General features: G+C 60.4%; 1 protein-coding gene across 1 annotated transcript in view; it reads left to right on the forward strand.

The window, feature by feature from the left end:
* Positions 1 to 2,787: 2,787 nt before the first annotated feature.
* The window catches only part of LOC310888637 (one cut domain family member 2-like), a 28,833-nt gene continuing 11,632 nt past the window's right edge, over positions 2,788 to 19,988 (forward strand). Inside the window, exon 1 of the mRNA XM_083815539.1 lies at positions 2,788 to 3,975. Coding sequence (XP_083671665.1) covers positions 2,796 to 3,975 — 1,180 coding nt within the window. The 5' untranslated portion in view covers positions 2,788 to 2,795. The remainder of the gene's footprint in view (positions 3,976 to 19,988) is intronic.

The raw sequence follows: 19,988 nt of genomic DNA on the forward strand, positions 1-19,988 counted from the left end.
TGTGCCGCCGCTGGCCCGCTCACGCTGGCTAATTTAGGGGCAAGCCCAGCGGTACCCATGCCACGTCCCGCGCTAGGGGAGCAGGGCGCAGCCGGGGCGCGGGCACTGACCTCCTCTCCTGCACTTCCCGGCGCTCAGAGCTGCGCTGCCCAGGAGGGCGTTTTTATTTTGGGCAGAGAAAACTTTGCAGTACTTTAAGCAAACAAAGTAAGCTAAAGCCAGTCAAAATGCACCCAGCAATTAATAATTAGAGTAACCGCAGCCAGTTCTCACACCGAGCAGCTGCCCAGTTCAACTCACAACACTTAACGAATGAGCCCTGGTTTGTTATCTTCATCTTAAAGATGTGGGAGGCTTTGGCTCAGGCAGCTGGGAGTGACAGACCCCGGAATCGAGTGACACACATTCACCTGTAATTGTAATAAGCCACCATATGATCCCCAAATCTTGGGGTTCCTGCTGGACTACAGAAGTTACATGTTTTTTGCCCTCCAGCACAGCCCCCCCTGAAGACTAAGTATGCCCAGATTAATAAAAATGTGGCGTAGTGGCTTCTGAGACACAGGCATGCAGACGGCTTTTCTGAAAGCAAAGGGGATCAATACACAGGAAGGTAAATTAACACGGTTTGCTCTTTGCTTAGCAAAAAAGTTGTATTTCATTTAAGTTATGAAACAGACCAGGTTTTTGCAAACACACAGAGCTACAATAGGGAGCGTGATCAGCCCTACTGCTTAGATAACTGGTCACGCTGTGTAGGCGCACTCAGGCTCTTGCTCACGCACAGCCCACGCTCCTCGCTCCTGGCACGGGTAGGATGGGCTCCAGCGACCTGCCCAGTGCCCCCGGCCAGCTCTGGCGAGGTCTCCACAGAGCCCCGCACCTCCGGCAATGCCACGCGCCCGCTGCGAGCTGGGCATGGTGCACTGTCAGTGATGGAGCTGATGGCATCGGGGCAAGAAGATCCCAACCGCAAATTAACCGGACTTGCTTTCATTTTTTGTATCGACTGCTCTTCTCATTGTGCGTCCATGATTTTATTTACACATTACACATACAGCAAGTGTGCAGGCATGCGGGGAAAGCCCTGCGCACCCCTGCTGTGCCCACAGGCAGGACGAGAGGCAATGGGCACCGGCTGAAATACGTCAGACTCCCTCTGAACACAAGAAACCACCTTTTTTGCTGCATGGGCGGTCAGACACTGGCACAGGTTGTCCAGAAAGGCTATGGAGTGTCCTTCTGTGGTGACACAAACCCCAGCTGGATGCAGCTGCCCCTGCCTTAGCAGGGGGTGGAGTGCATGGCATTGGAGGTGCCTCTGGCCTGAGCTGTTCTGCGAGAGGGGAAGGGGAAGGCAAGGGATGCTCTTACACCTGTGGCACCCGGCTGCCACCCTCTGCTGCCCACCCGTTCTCTCTCCCTGCCCGCCCACCTCAGCACCTCCGCCTGCGCTTGCCTCTCTTCCCAAAATCAACCACAACTTCTGTCTTCCCCTAGGACAGACAAAAAGATTTCACGCATAACTTGCCCTGAACAAAGGCACCTCACGCCAGGGCTTTCTTTTTCTTCTTCGTTTCTTTCTTTTCCACCACAGGCTGACAGCAGCAGCGGTGGCTGGGGCGGGGGGAGCTCCGTTTTATACCAACGCGGTGCCAAAGAGCAGCTCGGAAAGCGCCGTGAGCTCTGGGGACGCGCGGGCAGGGCAGCGGGGGGAGAAGCAGGCCGCTGGCCTTCGGGACCCACAGAGCGACCTCGAACCGGGCGCTATCCCCTGCAGCCTGCCGGCCGAGGCTGGGCGCCCGCAGCGGGGCTTAGCACAGGCGGCCTTACCGCGGAGCGCGCAGAGCGCCCGCCCTCAGCCCGGCCCCGGCCCCGGCCAGCCCTGCGCACCGGCCGGCCGGGAAGCGGGGGCGGGCTGCGGCCTCGGCGGAGCAGCGGTGGCTGTCGGGGCCCCGGGTACGGCCGGCACCGGGCAGGGACGAGCCCGCTCCCGGCCGCGGTCGCACCGCGGTGCCGGTGGAAGGGGGCAGCGGGGGGCTGCGGCACGGCACGGCACGGCACGGCGTGTGCCCGGCTGTCCGTGCCCGTGTGCCCGGGGAGCGCGCGGCCCGGGGAGGCGCTGCCCGGCCGGGCCCCGTCCCGCCGCCCGCGGCAACCCCGTTTCGCTCCGCACCGCGGTGGGCGCCGTCGAGCGCCGCGCTCGGTGCTCCGCTGGCAGAGCCCGCGGGGCGGGACGGGACGGGACGGGGCGGGGCGGGACGGGACGGGACGGGACGGGACGAGCGGTGCCGTCGGGACTGCGCCGTCCCCGGTCGCCGATCCCCGGTCGCCGAGCCCCTGTCCCCGGTCCCCGGTCCCCGGTCCCCGTCCCCCGAGCCCCGCCGCAGGCCGCAGGCGGGCCCGGCCGCGCACCCCGCCGCTACAAAGGGGCCGCGGCATCTTTAAGGGCCGCGCCGAGGCCCCGCCCCCCGCGCCGCCATTGGCCGGCTCGGCCCCCCGGCCCCGCCCCGCGCCGCGCCGCCGCCCCTGACTGGCCGCGCCGCCCGCCCGTCCGGCCAGCCCCGCCCCGCGGGCGCGGCCAGGCGGAGCGGCCGCGCGCCCTGGACAGCTCCCGCCGGCCGCAGACGGCGGCGGCGGCGGCGCGGCGAGGACATGGCGCGGGGCCGGCGCGGGCCCGGCTGAGCGGCCGGTGCCGGCGGCCCGCAGCCCGCGGGGCCGTTGGGGCCGTCGGGGGGGCGGCCCGGGCCCGCTGCCCGCTGCCCCGCGGCGGCCGCCGCCGCGCCCATGCCCGAATGAGGAGCGGGCGCGGCGCCTACCGATGCCTCGCCGCCGCGCCGGCCGCCTGCGCCATGAACCCCGAGCTGGCGATGGAGCCGCTGGGCAGCCTGCACGGGGCGGCCGGCCATGAGCCCGAGCTGATGGGCAGCCCCAGCCCGCACCACGGCGGCCGCGGCCCCGCCGGGCCCCTGCGGGTGCCCCCCCCCCCGCCGCCGCCGCCGCCCCCCCCGCCGCCGCCGCCGCCGCCGCCGCCGCCGCCGCCGCACCAGGAGCTGGCCCCGGCCGCCGCCCGGCCGGCCATGGTGCCCGGCATGGCCTCGCTGCTGGACGGCGCCGCCGAGTACCGGCCCGAGCTCTCCATCCCGCTGCACCACGCCATGAGCGTGCCCTGCGAGCCCTCGCCGCCCGGCATGGGCATGAGCGGCACCTACACCACGCTGACGCCGCTGCAGCCCCTGCCGCCCATCTCCACCGTGTCCGACAAGTTCCACCACCCGCACGCCCACCCGCACGCCCACCACCACCACCACCACCAGCGCCTCTCGGGCAACGTCGGCGGGAGCTTCGCCCTCATGCGGGACGAGCGCGGGCTGCCCGCCGTCAACAACCTCTACGGGCCCTACAAGGAGATGCCGGCCATGGGGCAGAGCCTGTCCCCGCTGGGCAACGGGCTGGGCGCGCTGCACGGCGCGCAGCAGGGCCTGCACGGCTACGGGCCGCCCGGCCACGACAAGATGCTCGGCCCCAACTTCGACGCCCACGCGGCCATGCTGGCCCGGGGCGAGCAGCACCTGCCGCGGGGGCTGGGGACGCCCCCGGCCATGATGTCCCACCTGAACGGCATGCACCCCGCCGCGCACCCCGGCCACCCGCCGGCCCACGGGCCCGGGCTGCCCGCCGGCCGGGAGCGGCCGCCCTCCTCGTCCGGCTCGCAGGTGAGCGGCTCGGGGCAGCTGGAGGAGATCAACACCAAAGAAGTGGCGCAGCGGATCACGGCGGAGCTGAAGCGCTACAGCATCCCCCAGGCCATCTTCGCCCAGCGGGTGCTGTGCCGTTCTCAGGGGACCCTCTCGGACTTGCTACGGAACCCTAAGCCTTGGAGTAAACTGAAATCCGGCAGGGAGACCTTCCGGAGGATGTGGAAATGGCTGCAGGAACCCGAGTTCCAGAGGATGTCAGCCTTAAGACTCGCAGGTAGGTCCCGGCGCCGCCCGCCGGAGCCCCGGGGAGGGCGAGGGGGAGCGGGGCGCGACCCTCGGGGGCGGCGCGGGGGGTCCCGGCCGCTCCCGGCCCGCTCGGGGGGCGCCTCCCGGCCCCGCCTGCCCCCGCGCTGCCCGCCCGGCCGCTGCCGCCCGTGCTCGCCGTGCGGGGCCCGCGTCCCGCAGCTCGGCCACCCGCGGGGCATCGCCCGCCCGGGGCCGGGGCCGGGGCCGGGCCGAGCGGCGGGGGCGCGGGGCGGTGCGGGCAGCTCCTCCCGGCCCGGCTGCCGGGGGCAGCCCCGCGGCCCCTTCTCTCCCCTCCCACCCTCGGCGGGCGTTTCCGAGGCCGCCCCCGGCGCCCCCGGGAGAGGGAGGCCGGGCCCGAGACCGGGTCGCGGCCCCGGGCGATGCCGGGCTGGCGGCGGCCCCGCATTGTTCCGCGGCCGGGCGCGGAGGCTCCGCATTGTTCCGCGCGGGTCCCGCATTGTTCCGCGGCCGGGCGCCCCCTGGCGCGGGCTGGGCGCGCCGCAGCGCTCTATTGTTCTGCGGGAGGAGCGGGCGGCCGCGGCCGGGGGGGCACGGGGAGGCTGCTGGGGGGCTGCTGGGGGGCTGCTGGGGGGATGCTGGGGGGATGCTGCGGGAGGCTGCTGCGGGAGCGCCCCGCGGCCCCGCGGCCCGCTGCCAGCACCGCGCTGGGGGGGAGCCGGGGCGAGGGGGGCAGCGGGGCGAATCGCTTTTCCTGCGGTGGGGGAGCGCCGTCGGCTGGGTGCGCGTCCGCAGCATTTCAGCGCTGCCGTGGCTCGCCGAGAGCGGAGGAAGCGTTCGCAGCCAGGCGCTGACTGCGGCTCGCTTCCTGCCCGGTGACACGCTGCTGCGGGACCCGGGGCTGCCCGGTGCGCGGCGGGGAGCACCCCCGCAAGGCGCCTGCCTTCCGCGGGCGGGAGCCGCTCGTCTCCCGCACCCCGATCCGTGGCAGGGGGCGGGCCTGGTGCCGCCCAGCGCACGTGTGGACGGACACACGGACCGCAGGCGCGGTGCAGCGGGGATGTCCGGCTGGGCCGCCTGCGGTGACGGCCGCACGTCCACAAACACATTTGAGAAACCCGGCGATGTTCGTTCCGATGACTCTGCCGTTCTGTCGTGTCGATTGATCCCAACCTGCAGAGATTAGCGGAGGGCAAACGCAACGCAGGCTTTCCCAAAGGCTGCCTCCCGCACCGCACTGTGCTGGAGCACACGGAGAGGGCGCCGGGGGTCCCTGGCTGCCCCCTCCGGCCCCTGCCCCTCTGCCCCCCACGGCGCTGTCAGCACGGCCCCGCCGCTGCCGGCCGGTTAGCGCAGCCTGCGGCGCGGCTCGGGGGCCGGGGGAGCCCCCGCGGGAGGTGTCCCCTCCTTTGTCTGCGGCCGGCACCGCGCCGGGCCCCCCGCGCCTGCGAGCCGCGAGCCCCGGCCCCGCAAGGGCCGCGCACGGCGGCGGGCGCCTGCCTCGGGGGCTCCCCGCAGCCCCTGCCCGGCCGGGGCTCGCCTCCTGCCTCCCGACCGCATCCGTAACGGCGGCCGTGCGGCTCGTCACGGGCCGTTTGGCCTCTTTTTTGGAGCCCGGGCGGAGGGTCGGCGGAACGGAGAGGGCAATCGGGAAGGGAGAAGGGGGTGGCGATAGCCCCCGGTCTGGGGGAGCCGAGCTCCCGGTACGTGCTGCGTGGACTCAGATCATGAATCCCGTTTCGGTGCCCCGTTAACTGGTTTCCCCTTCGCTTGCTGCCAGCCCCCCGGGCGCCCCCGGCCGCTCCCCGCGGGGTGCGGAGCCCCGGGCCGGGCAGCCCCTGCCGGCACACGCGGCCGTGTCGCCTCCTCAAACGAACGTGAGTGTGGAGGGAAATCGATGCCGATAATGTTTAGAAGATTAAAAGAGCATTAATGCTGGCAACGGGAACATAAACGCGCGGACCCAGTTCTCATTGATCTGGAACCTGATCCGGCCGGTTTCCAGTAATGCTGCCGGTGCTCGGCCTTCCCAGCACCCCGCTCCCCCCGGCCCCCCCGGCTGTCTCCGTGCCGCTGTCCCGGGGCGCCGCGGCGGCGGGGGGGCGGCCGGCGGGGCTTCCCCGGGCCCGGCACGGCCAGGGAGCAGCCGGGCGTGGGCCGGCGGCCAAGCCCCTTCGTGCGTGGGGCAGCCGGGGCGGGCAGGAGGGCTCCCGCCGAGCTGCCGGGCCCGCGGGCCGGGTTGGGATTTAGGCCGGCACGGTTTTAGGAGGGCCGGTGGCACGCTCCCGCGGGCTCCACCCGGTTTCGCTGCGGGCCGGGTCACCCTGCGGGTGCGCGGGGCCGAGCTCCGGTTTTGTGCCGCCGGGCCCCTGGGGCCTTGCAGCCGAGCCCACCCGCGGGCCGCCTGCACAACCCCGCGGCGCCGGGGCTCGGCTCCTGCACCGACACCCGGCGGCACCGGGACGGCCCGCCCGAGGGGCAGCGGCTCCGGCCACGGCTGGGGCGGGGGATCGGGGAACCTTCGCACATTTCCTTCGGGAAGCGGAGCTTTTATTACCACGGGCGAACGTGCAGCCTCATCGCCTCGGCGCTCCCTTTCCCTTGGTTGGCTTGCTGAAACCCCTCTGAGCGGAAGGAGTAAGCCGTCGGTTTGCTAAGCGCTCCGGCTGGCTGCCCCCGCGGTCCTCGGAAAGAGAAAGTTCCTCGACCGGAGGAGGCTCTCCTCGAACCGACGGCAGCGTGCCGCAAGTGGGAGGCTCCTAGTGGGAGCCTCCGGCCCGGCCGGGACCCGACGGGGAGGCAGAAACGGAGCGAGAGCCCTGCCGGGAGCTGCCGGGAGCCCCGGGCGAGCCCTGCCGCGCGTCGCCGCCTCCCAGCCCGCCGCCACCCTGCCTGCCCCCGCAGCACCGTCCCCAAACCGGGCCGGGGTCCCGCCGGGCCGGGGGGGACGGCGCCGCCGCCGGGGCGAGGAGAAGCCCTTCCTTCCGTGCGGGGCCGGGGAAGCCTCCCGCATCGATCCCGCCGACCCGCTCTGCCCCCCGCGGAAGGTGCGCGGTTACAGCCCCGCTCCACGGGTTTGCCCGCCGTGCCCGCACCGCTCAGGTGGCCCCGGCCGCGGTGACCGGGCGGCTCCGGCCCCGGGGTCCGGGCAAAGACCCGGGGAGGGGCCGCCAGGAGCCGCCGCCGGGCGCCGGGGCCGAGGAGCGGGCAGCAGGGGGTGGCGGGGCCCCCCCGGTCCCTCCTGCCCCCCCCCGGCCCCCGGCCCTGTCGCCGCAGCGCCCGCCCACGCGGAAACGTCCCCGCGAAATCCGCGTGTCCCGCAGGGCACCGCCGATCCCCGGTGAGTCACGGAGCTTATCGGCGCCCCGGGCTCCGAGGGCAGAGTTCGGCGGCGGCTCAGGGCAGCTGCACCCGGAGCCGGGTCCCCCCGCCCGCCCTGCCCGCGGGTGCCGAACCCGGCGCCTTATCGCCAAGCCCCGCTGCGTGCACCCGGGAAGAAGGCGCTCGCAGCGGCTCCCGAGCCGTGCCCTCCGCGGGCTACCGAGCTCCCGCGGCTCCGGAGGGCCGGGCACGGCCCCCCCCGTCGCCGCGTGCTCCCCGAGAGTCCCGCTTGCATTTCCTGGCTGCTGAATCACCGCGTCGGTGATCGCACAACCGGTGCCCGAACACCAGCAGTGATTCATCAGCAGGCGCGGTGACCGGCCTGCGCTCCTTCCCCTCCGTGCGTGCGCGGGGCCGGCGGGGCCAGCGCCGCTTCCACCTGCCCGAGCGGGGCTGCGGGGCTCTGCGGGGCCGTGCGGGGCCGTGCGGGGCCGTGCGGGGCCGTGCGGGGCTGTGCGGGGCCGTGCGGGGCCGTGCGGGGCTCTGCGGAGCCGTGCGGGGCGCGCCGTGTCCCGGCCCCCCCGGTGCCGGAGCGGGGCCGGCGGCTGCCGTCAGCACCACGGAGAGCGGCACGGGACGGGGGGGCACCGGGGGAGCGGGGAGGGGCGCAGGGAAGGCGAGGAGCAAGGGAGAGGGCAAGGGGAGAGGGGGAGGGCAAAGGGAAGGGCAAAGGGAGGGCAAGGGGAGACCTAGAGGGCAAAGGGAGAGCGAGGGAGAGGGTAAAGGAAGAGGGAGGGGCGAGGGAGAGGGAAGCAGGGGAGGGAGAGGGCACAGGGAGAGCAAGGGGAGGGAGAGGGGCGAGGGAGCCTCTTCTGGCCGAGGAAACCGGGGGGGTCCCAGCAGAGGCGCGGGGCTGCACCGGGGGGCTCTGCCGTGAGCACCTCCAGCACCTCGGACTGAGATGCGCTGAGTGTTGGTGACTGCCGCAGGTGGACCGGTTAGAGCTGCGCTGCCGCTGTCGGTCTGTCCTCTGCCTCTGTACTCCACCTCCATTTTCTGCCTCTGGAATCTGAGACTATTTTGTCGTCTGTAGATACGGCTGAAAATTAAGGTATAATAGCATCTGTATCAGCTGTGTTAAATACATATAAAACTATCTCTTCGTGTCAAACTAAATATACAGGTGCATAAAGACTCTTTGAAAGGTGTTTAGTGGCTTGAAATATTAGTACTCTCTTCAGATATAGATTAGTGGTTATGTTTGAACAATCTATGCAGTAAATTGTGGGGCTGAGTGATAAATTATATTTCTCACGTACCAACTTTCTGAAATAATATCCCGCCCTATCTCGTTGTTCCACGTTATTTCTGAAGACACTGGGGACGTTTCTGCTCTGCAGACATTTGAATACCATCTTTGTTAAGCAAGGAGTTTCTGTCAGTTTCTTAATCGGTTGACAAGGAAAAATCTGACCACATTCAGTATTAAATGCATTTCTACCTCTCTTTTCCTCTACTTACATATATATACAAGAAACAATCAGCCTGTCAGGATGTATCACTCACTCTGAGTTTTTCTGATCTCTGTTCTTCAATATTGCCATACTATATTTTCCTGGTATCTCTTAGTTGTCACCATCTGAACTGAAATATCCAAAACTCAAATATTTCTCTGCATTTTAAAACTGACACGATTTATTTGTGACAAGGAACATGTAAAGGAGAGAACGTTTTTGCCGAAAAGGATTATTTTCCAGTAGCTGATCCTCTTTCTTCCCTTGCTCTTTATAGGGGCGTTTTGACTTAAACCTCGTACTTCCCCTTCTGCACCGTGGTCGCAGTTGGTCATCACTCCCCGTATTATTCCCCAAACCTTGCACTAAATGTTCCTGCTGTCCCCACGCTGCAAGCTGTTTTCTCCTCCCTTCCCTCCGAGGTTACTCAGCGATGATGAGCTCCTCGCCAGCATCCCAACACGCCTGTTCTGAGCCTGCGAACATTAAAAGCAGCAGGCTCCTCGCTTCAGAGGAGCTCCCCTGCGGCTGCCTTCAGAGTGGCCACGGGCCCTGCAGGTGTACGGAGAGTTCATCTAATGGGGGAGGCAGGGCTGGAAAGGACTCGGGATGCCACCTGTCCTCACCGCCTGCCCCATTCTTCGGCGGGGGGGATTTCCCGGCTACCTAGGCAATCTTTTCCAGGGCTTGCAGGTACAAAAAATCCTTAATGACTGGCCTTAATCTCCCTTTTTGTCTTTCAAATCCTTTACTTCTCATCTTATCCCCAATAGGCAGAGCACAAAAAAAAATTACTCCCTTTCTTCTGATAGCAATCTGTTTGTATTTAAGACTGCTATCATGTCTCCTGTCTTCTCTACAAAAAGCCCCATCATACTTTGGAGGTGAATATGCAGAGAAGACATTACGTCCGATGGGACAGATAGTACATCTTTTTTTCCAAGGAAAAAGATTTTGTATCCAGTCCTATCAATCTTGCAGCCTTTTGCATAAAAGGCTTTCTGATTTATAGAGGATTTCTGTACGCAGAAATCATACAAAATAGACTAATCTCAAATGGTTTCAGTGATAAGATCAACAAGGTAACTCACTGATGGTGGATAGAAATGCAATCAAAAAAGAAATCAGAGTGTTTGGGGTTGTTTGGGTTTTCTGAGCTATAAAATCAAACTGCTCCATTGTGAGAAAAAGGGGACTCAAACCACTGGTAAATGCTTCACAGAGGAATTATTAGACAAGCAAGGGAGGCTGGCAGTTTCCCAAAACGCAAATTGTCTCTGGGACCAAAATATCTCTAAGTAAGCAGGGAACATATTTATGAGTAGTGGTGATTTTCCAGCAGATCTCATCTTGTCGTAATGGACATTTAAAAACGAGGGCCTGTGCCGAGGCATTAAGCTTTGGCAAGCAGCACGTAGCTGCGGAGGGTGAAGGAAAAGCATACGGAAGTCTTCCTCGGAGAGCTTCCCCTGCTCGCCCCCGCATCTCTCCCAGTTCCCTCCTGCTCGGTGCTTTCCATGCCCACGTGTTGCCGCACCGGGTACAGACGCCGCTGCCTTCCTCGGCGGGCGGTGTCGCCCCGCCGCAGCCCTAGCGGTGACACGGCACCGGTGTCACCCTCCGGCTCCTCCTGGGGCACCGGTGACACCACGGCACAGGGCCAGCCCTGGGCACAGGCTGCCCATGTGAAGAGGCTTGGTGGTCCCTACGGGTTACGTGTAAGCTTCCAAGGCTTTTCCCCGGTCCTTCTGACGTCTTTAGTGCCAAGCTTCTCCTCCGTCCTGCCCAGGTCCTGCCATGCACGCTCAGGAGGGAGGACCCCGCTCCTGCTGCAGGTTAGCAAGGCCACGGGAAGGAGGGAATGGGAACCTGGCCTTATGGCAAAGAACATCGCCCCTCCAAGGCCTGCTCTTGCGTTTTGTGTTAAGCAGCCGTTGTCTGAAATGCAAGAGGAGCACAGAGCCAGGGAGGCAACACAGATCTCGCTGCCCCAGATAAGCCTGTGGAGTTTTGCTGCTTTCCTCTCAGGTTCTTCCTAACTGCGCCCTGTCAATAGCAGCCATTACAAGCAAAAAGTCATCTCCTGCTTTCTGTCGTGAGCCAGGAGTTCTGAAAACAAGCTGGTTTCGGAGGCGCAGAGCGAGACCTCAGTGGATCCATGCTTCCCTCGCAGCGGGACCCACGGGGCTCGGCTCGCGACTGACTGAAGTGTGAGCTGCTGGGAAGGAGCCGCAGCACGGCGGCGTGCCAAGGCAGCATAGCTGGGGGAAGGCCGTTGAAGTGACAAGTAGAAAATAATGAAGACAAGACACTTCAAACTGAAATCCTCTCCAAGATTTCAGACTCCTATTCAGTGCTTACTCACCTCCCTCCACTTCAAATTCCAGGTCTTTCTTGGAAAAGATGCCGAAGCACTTCTCTCCCTGCACGTGGAGGAGGTCAGGCTCCTTCCAGTGCTCGAGGGGGTGTGAGGGTGCATCTCTCACGGGCGCTGCTGCAGCAGGCAGGGCGCTCAGCGCGGGGAAGGCCTGGCCTCGGTTTTGTGCCCTGACTAGGGGAATATAAATCCTTGCCACAGAGACGCGTTATATTTCACCTGGAAACTATTTGGGCATTCGAAAGGGAGAGTCCTCAGAACAAGAGGAAACATAAATCTCCCAGGTGCTGGGAGGGCAGGACTTGCTGAGCGCAGCCCGAAGCACCGGCGCCGAGTTGTTACCAGACAGAGGACCCGAGTGGTGCCTGCCAAGAGCCCGAGCGGCGGCGGGGGCAGCGACCTGCCTCAAATCCCCTCCGTCCCTCAGGGACCCACCTCACCAGTGGGCATCCTGCTCCATTTCCCACCAGTCTCTTCCACGTTGACGCTCTTCCCACCCCACAGCGAGTGCTCCAGGCACCCCACAGGTATCCAAAGGAAGGATTTCTCCAGCACTACTGTTTTAAACAAAGACTGAGCAACATAAACGTCGTGCAAAAACAGTTTGATGCACCCTTCGCTGCATGGTGAAGGCTGCCGGCTGCCCGAAGCAGGCTCTGCTCAGACGGCCCTGAGGTGCAGCAAGGGCTGGGGCAAGAGCAAACAAGGCTTTTAGACAACATAAATTTCAGGTTTAGGCAATTGAGCTATCACACAGGTGTGCTCCTCTCCCTGTGCCTCAATTTCTCCATGTATGTATAGCCATGACTAACACTGTGCTATTGATTATGAATTGCTCTGGGGCATGGAGGAGCACACCAGGCAAAGCAAACGCAGGTTGCTCGGTGTCATTTTTGTTTTTTTCTTGCTGTGAGCATATTACTCTGCATTTGGTGTTGTAAGCAAAGGGCAATGTGAATGGATGCAGCAGGGTGGCCCTTCGTTTGTGTCCACTCCGCGTGCTGGTGAGGTGAAAGGACGGGTACCCGTCCCTGGGTTGGCTGAGGCCTCCGCGTGCTGCCCGCCTGAGGCCGGCTCTGCAGCCTGCACTCCGCCCCGGCACGAGGCTGTTGTGGCAGCAGGCGAGGTTTGTGCAGTCGGGGGTAACACCGTGTGTGTCTGCCTGCTCCGCAGCCCCTCCGCCCCTCTCCTAGAGGGGCACCTCCACCCTGTGGTACCCCAGGAGTTTCGTTTCTCCCAGGGCCACGGGGCTCGGCGGTAACGGGGCGGTTGCACCCCTTGCTTTGAAAACAGGGGCCTGTGGAGAGGAGCAAGGTCTCACACGTTGCTGACTTGAAATGAAGCCACAGCATGAGCTTGCACTGCTGGGCCAGGATCCCACGAGGCGCAAGAGCATGCGAATCCCCTGGCTACTGAAGAGGATGCCTTCAGATACCTCTAGCGCTCGCAATCAGCTCTGAAACAGCAGCCTGCCAGAAATTAGCTCCTTCCTTTGGCAGCTGGCAGAAAGGCTTATCCGTAGGGAGGGCTGGATGGCGAGCGTCGCAGGATGCCCCCTGCCTCGGCCACAAGCACGCGACTCGGGGGCTGCTCTGCAGGAGCTGCTTCAGGGTACGGCTACAGCCTGCAGCCACCTGGTGACAAGGAGCGCATTTAAACCGAACTGCATGCTCACCAAGCCTCCACTCATTCTTGCCCTAGAGTGCAATAAATTGGCCTACCCCATCTATTATTTATTATTCTGTATTAATGATGGAAGTATATTACAATAGTACTTAGAGGCCCTTGTCAGAGATCCCACACTGAGATCGGTGTTGCAGTATTGCACAGAAAAAACAGTCCCTGCCCTGCAGGATTTACAGCCCAATTTCAGCTATCCAGCAGATTTACAAGAGGTTTGACACAAATAGCTTGAGACCCGCTACATGCCGGAAAGCAATATAAAAGAACAAAGTCCCAAAATCCATTCATCTTTTCTTCTCAAATAGCTGAAGGATGCAAGTCCTGGGTATGGAAAGGCGTTCTTTCTGTGGCAGAGCTACGGGAGAAAAATTAGGCGGAGTACCAAGAAAAACATTCCCGGCAGGAAACATCAGGGTGTGGGATGGCTTCTTAGGGCGCTGCAAGAGTCCGTGTACCCGGACACGGGCTGGTGGTGGTGAGGACCTTGCCTTTGCAGGAGGGCTGCCGGGGAGCAGAGGGCCTTTTCCAGCGACAGCCGATCTCTGCAGGAGCAGAATTAGCGCTTTGCACCGCGCTGCTCGTCTGTGCGCATCTTCTGTTCTCCTAGATAAGTGCCTTCAGAGGGTGTTCACGGGGATGAAAAAATGAAGAGGGTTTAGCATGTGTGTGTAGCAGATGGGAATAAGCAGATAAATGTGCGCTGGCTGCACACCCTAACAATGTGATTATTTGCATCTTCATTCAAATTGTTTCTTGTTACATAATGATTTTGTACACAGTGGAGTACTTAACCTAATTTGTATTGATCTCAATTGCTTTCATTTGTGCATACTTAATTCAGAGAGGTAATCAAATTGATTTTTGAGGCCTAGTTTTTAAGAGATTGTAGTAACGCAGATATAGAAGAGGTTGCTTTAAGTGAATCATATCAAAAGAAAAACGTTTTAAACCTTTGGAAAACATTTTGATGGTCATTTCATTGTGTTTGGTGTAACTAGCATAATTAAATTTCCTTCACATTGAGTTCTCTCTAAAATCAAATTGAGAAACATTTTTTAGCTCCATCAGACAGATAACTTGGTTTAGTTGACTTTGTACTACACCCATCTGAAACGGCATGCGAGCGATCAATATTCATGGCTTATCTTTACAAACAATAGAGAGAAATGACTTATTGTGGGTTAAACGAATGTTGTTCTCTACTTGGCTCCTTCTTGACATTTGTTTATTGGTTTCACAGTTCCGGAGTCACTGTTGCCATTAAAGTAAAAACATCATAAAAACGGTGACTATCTGAGGGTGTGGGTTACCTTGAGAAACTGCAGGGAATTAAATTTAGAGGCGGTGAAGACAAAGAGAACCTCTTTGCAGTAAAAGCGGACCACAAAGTATGGCTCTGAGAAAATTTCAGATGGCTGCGTCATCCTCCAAGATTTCTGGTGAAAACCTCCTTGCCTGGTTGGTTTGCAGTCAGAGGTACCTGCGGGCGACGTCAGGTTTCTCTCGGGGTTTTGTTTGGGTTAGAAGCAGAACTTGCACCGTGTTTGTGTTCCATGGGACACGAGTCACACGAGCTGGTTCACTGACCTGTTTCCAGTATCCCAAGCAAGCTGGTGCCTCCTCTTCCTCCTCCTCCTCCTCCGCAGCCACCTCCGGGTGCTGGTGACCCCCGTCCCCTCATGTCCCAGCGTGTCCCCCCCGAGCACCAGGCTGCGTGGGGCAGTGAAGAGGAGCCGAGGGAGGACGGAGCATCCCTGCCCGGGCCGTTTGGGGCACAGTTTGGGTGAACGCTGCTGCAGTGCTGCCCGTCGCAGCGGTGAGCCCCATGTCAGTCGATTTTTGCCTACATGTGGCAAAAGCAGCTTCTATAAAAAGGACTGGACCATCTGAGCATGCATAAATAGCTCACAGAAACTATTACCGCGTACAAGAACGCGCAGCGCTGCTCCTGGGCTTTGTGAGGCCGGTGCCGCGTGCTGCAAATTGATTGCTCTGAGCTGCACGTATTTCAGCCATTAGCGACGGGGCCAGCTGGACATCTTTCAGCAAGAAAAAGTGTCATGAGAAAATGCCAAGCCGTCTGCTGTAAAACGCTGTGCTCGTCAGGCTTCCCGGCCGGGGGGCTGGCGCGGGCGGGGGTCCCACCACGCGGGGCTGCCTGCGGCCCGGCTGCTCCTGGCGCCGCGACCACCGCAGCTTTGGGGACGGGCGGTCTCGGCACAGGGCGGCAAGGGATGCACATGGGCATAAATCTCTCTTTTCTAACAGCTTTACTCAGCAGTAGTAATGGCACAGTAGAATCCACTGCCATTTGCTAACAGTTGCCATGTATTCATTTTTAATGACCAGAGTTAAATTTCACAATACTTCAGTCTGTACAAACCCAAGTTTTAAAGACAATAGTTATCAGCTGCAATGCTGCTAAGTATTTGCCAGGATTTATAGCTATCCGTAATGCAGGGGCTGGCTGGGTTCCTCCCTTCTGAGGAAGAAAATGGAAAATAAGAGTTCTTGTTGCAGAAAATAAGAATATTTTTGCGGACAAATGAACTGTCGGTAGAATCGCTCAATTTAATGACGGCCTGCGGCCAGCCCGGCCTGTAGGTGAGGCCTAGCCAGGGATGCTGTTCTTCGGCCTCTGGAATCACAGCTGGGACACGCTCGTCTCCGGAGCTTTCAGCTCGCTCGTGAAGGTTTTTATGTGGGAAGCCGTCAGTGTCTCGTGGTGACGGCTTTGGCCCTTGCAAGTGTTCGGCACCAGCGCAGTGGGGTTCAGGGTTTGCCAGGGGAAGCCCCCCAGGCATGGCTGCAGGAAAGGGGAGCATCAGTCTGGGGACATTTGTCCGTCCTTGTTATGCTTTTAGCAAAACTGCGGGGAGGGGGAGGTTATATTACTGAAAAAGTGTCATTTCAGAGTTCCCTCTATCTAGCGTGAGGGATTGGATTAAAAGATAAATGGATTTTCCATTTATCTTTGCCTGAATGATAAATTTTGTCCCAACTTCCGACCGGTGGAGATGAGAATACCCAGCGGTGGTGCTGCTGTGAACGCCTCTTGTACGTGCGCCAGCCACAAAGGGTCCATCAAAATGTGAGCTATTGCCCATGGACTCCGACTGGACATATGAGTCTCACAATACCATTCTGCTCTTTTACTGTGAAAATGACCTCCTAAAGCCACGGGGAGCTGTGAAAAATCACACAGTGTAGAATTCCAAACAAGTTACAAATGTTATTATTATTACTTACAGTTTTACCGTCATCACAAATGTTTCTGCCTGCAAGTTCAGTTATCGAGATATTCTTGTAAAAGGAATACCAGCAACTGAAGCGAACTTATTATTGCTCGTGCTAAGAAGCAGACCATCTGTACACTTTTGCCTCACACACTCAGGTCAGAACGCGGCTCCAAAGTGCGGAGCCGTGGCGGAATCGCGCTCCCCGGTCCCGAACAGGACGTGGCTGGGGAATGCTCAACGCTCGCGCAGAGCGGCGGGGGGGGCAGCTGCTGCGGCTGCTAACCCGCAGCCACGACCGCTGCTGCTGCTCTCCTTACCCCGGGGAGCTAGCCAAATATTTCAGCGCGTGCTTAACCCCGGGGCTTGCAAACATGCTGATCAAAAGTCAATAGAGCATCTTGCGTATTTAAAGGTGAACATCTAAATATTTATCTTCGCGGAAACTTATTTAACAGTGAGAACGGTGGAGGTTTTGGGGCACGCTCCGGTTGTCTCCTGATGCCTCACCTGACTGACCTCCCGCCTCCCTGCGCTTGCGCTGGGTGCTGGGGTTTTGAACCTGCCAGCAATACCTCACCCCGTGAGCGCAGCACCTCGCTGGCTGAAAGCAGTGGGTTTTTATATCCCCGTGGCTTTAGCTGCAGGATTACTGAGGACAGACGGTGCCTTCTCGGGTGCATGACACGAGGGGCCCACTTGGGCAGTGGGATGTCGTGTCCCTACGCCCTGCTAGGGCCTTTTGAACCAATAGATTTCCCCGCAAGTAAAAATTAGGTGAGGCAGTACTGAATCTGTTTCCGAGCTCTTTCTATGTTGTTTCTGCGTAAAGCGTCTTTACTCCAGCATGGACAAAAGGGATGAATCTTTTTCCTTCACAGTTATGGCTTTCAATTATTGTTAATTATCTGTTTTCTTCCATAGAATATATCCAGTATTAACTGCAGTTAATAAATCAAATTGCTCTTAGAATCAAGATGGCTGCTTCCCTTCCTTCTACTATTAAAACGTTTCTCTTTCTGCAGGCAGGTTTCCTGGGTAATAACTTTATTTTATTAGAGTGCTCGCTCCGTTTTTCTCTTCTGATAAATGCATGTCAAGGAAAAACATTTGCCTTTATGGTTCCTTTTCAAGAGCAAACTTAACAGTTCAAGGAAAGTATTTACTGAATGCATTGAAAAGCACATACCTTTGCATTATTTATCATGAGATACCAATAACTGTAATACGCAGAGTATCTCTGGACATAAATTAGTGATGTTAGGAACCACTGGAATCCTCCCTGTGTCCCGGAACCTATTAGGACCTGCAGCACGAGGGTAGGTACTCGTCACCTCCCCACTGCACAGGGCTCAGACAAAAGGCTCGATGAAATGCCGAATGCAAAGATCCAGCCCCTCCAAGCTAAAATCTGCTTTTTCGTCTCCGACGTGCAGTAAAACATTATCCGTGGAGGGTATTATCTGGTAGCTCAGAGATGCAGATAGCTTTGAGGGACAAAGGAGCCAGGAGGAGCAGGGGGAAGAGAGGGGGCTTGCAGCGAGAGAAGCAGAGCATCCCAACCGGGGGTGGCTGGGGACGGGGACTGGAGCGATGGGGACAGCTGCCTGGGACAGCGGGCAGCAGGGCGCACCGTGCGCGAGAGGGGGAGCTGGGGCCGGGGGAGCTTTGCTGCCTGGGGTGTGAAAAGCCACAGACCTCCCTGGTCGTCCTGCAGAGCTTTCCCTGAGAGCGCCGTGGCTCTGGCGCACTGCTTGGGGTGCAGCACTAGTGCCCAAACCTCGTTCAGGAGGATTACATCCTCCAGAAGTTCCTCTCTCGCTGCCAGTCAATTGAAAACCATCTCAGTTTTAAGTAATATCTTTGAGGATTTCAGATTTGATCTCCGACAGAAACCCAGATGTGTCAGGAAGGGCTCAGCCCTGTTTATTCCCATGGAGCTACCTTCACTTTGAGGCCAGCTGATCTCTGGCAAAGGCAGATGTCCCTGAAAGGGCACCCAAGGGTCTGGAGCCCTCTGGCTGGGGCTGAGGTGTGTGGTGCTGAGCACTCTGCACCCCAGGCTCGTCGTGCTTCTCTACAGTTCATGCTCCTGCCACCCGTGCTGCAGCGAGGTCGGCTGAGTCCCTGGTCTGCAGGCAGAGATCCTGAATCCTCCCCAGACTCTTCCTGCCTTCGGGCTTGTTGCCACCAGAGGTGCAAGCCAGCCGCGGACGCAGTCACAGGTTCACCCTGGGCTCATCAGCTGCTGCTGCCGCCCCTCGCTGCCCACGGTTCCCAGCACAGCGTGTGCTGGTGCTGCTGCAGCTGGCGGCTCCCCTCCTGGGGATGCTCACCAATGACAAGGAACTCGCAGTCTTGGACCATACCCTCTGGAGGCATCCTCCTTTTATGTTTTGGCTAATCTCGTCCTTTTGGAGTGGCCCCGACTTCCCTCTTAGGCAGCTCCACTGCGGCCACCTGGATTTCACAGCTGAAAGTAGGTGCAAAATCAGGCTCAGGCTCAGGCTCAGTCAAAACAACAAAAATAGTCCAGCTTCCTGCAGAAATCCTGTGAAATGCTGCCACATGCACAGAGTGAAGCTGGTCAGTATAGCCCGTTACATACCCAGGCACACAGCAATGTATACAGCCCTGCCTTCGGGTTAACTGCAGACATTTCCAGAGCCTGAGCATTACTTCTTGGACCAGGTTCTCACTTCACACATCAGAGCTGCAGAATTATTTAATACGTCTGCTTAAAAATCTGCCCACTTACCAATTCACTCTACTTATTGTGTCCCAGCACATTACCTAACCATGTCAACATATGGATTTTTTTTATCTTGTTGCCTCGCATAGACAGCCTTATCAGTCTATTTTTAAATCTGGATGTGCTGTGGCAGTGGTATTGGTTTCAGCACTTGATGTTCTCCCTGTGCTAATAAATACGGATCAGCTATTAATACCGATTTTTCTGAGGCCCATTAGCATCGTTTGGCACAGCAAGCGTCGGACCGTCGGACAGGCGCTGGCGCGGGTGCTCCCGGCTGCCTTCGCCCTTCGCCCTGTGCTGCACCCCGGGGTGCAGCTGGCGCCCAGCCCCATGCCGTGGCTGCAGGCGCCTCGCCGGAGCTGTGTGATGTGCCAGAAGGAGCCTGGGGACAGAGAGAAATGGGGAACAGAGCGCACGGATGGGGACACCACCAGGAGCAGCACTGGGGCTAAAGGAGAGGGGAAGAGCCAGGTGTGCCTGTGAGGTGCCCTGTGAGGTGTGACCGTGCTGTGTCACATAACGCAGGGCCTGTTTCAGCAATGCTTCCAGGCTTGTTTGTGAAAAATGGAATAATTGCTGCTTAAGGATCTGCTGTGATGGAGAGGACGGCGCTGCTGGCAGGCGTGGCGGTGCTGCTCCTGGTCGCGGCGTGGCGGTGTGCGGCGCCCCAGCGCAGGGAAGGTGTGGAAGGGCAGCGTTTCCTCCTCTCTCCCCAGCTGCCCTGCAGTGAGGTTATGTGACGTGCAGGTGCTGCCTGCCAGATCAAAGATGCAGGATCTACTCCAAAGCTCATCTCCTAACAGACGTCCGAGAAGTGCCCCCACTTCTCCCCCAGCCTCCAGGAACACCCCAGAGCAAAGAAGGGCAGGGAGAGCCAGCCGGGGAGGGGGGCTGCTCTGCCTGCCCCAGCCGGGCTCGGTGCCAGCCCTCGCAGCCCCCAGGCAGCTGGGTCGCTCCCGTCCTCCTGGTGGGGGAACTACACTTGACATAACGAACGTCAGCCTGGAAAACGTGGGGGGTCCTCCTCACGGGGGGAAGCAGGGCAGCCCTGCAGGGCATCTCGAGCAGAAGAGCCTGGGGCCTTTGGAGGCTAACCAGGCTCAGCGTATCAGCGCATGCTGTTGGCAGAGCCAAAGC

This window comes from Anser anser (assembly GCF_964211835.1).
Source record: "Anser anser genome assembly, chromosome: W".
In the NCBI taxonomy this organism is placed as follows: Eukaryota; Metazoa; Chordata; class Aves; order Anseriformes; family Anatidae; genus Anser; species Anser anser.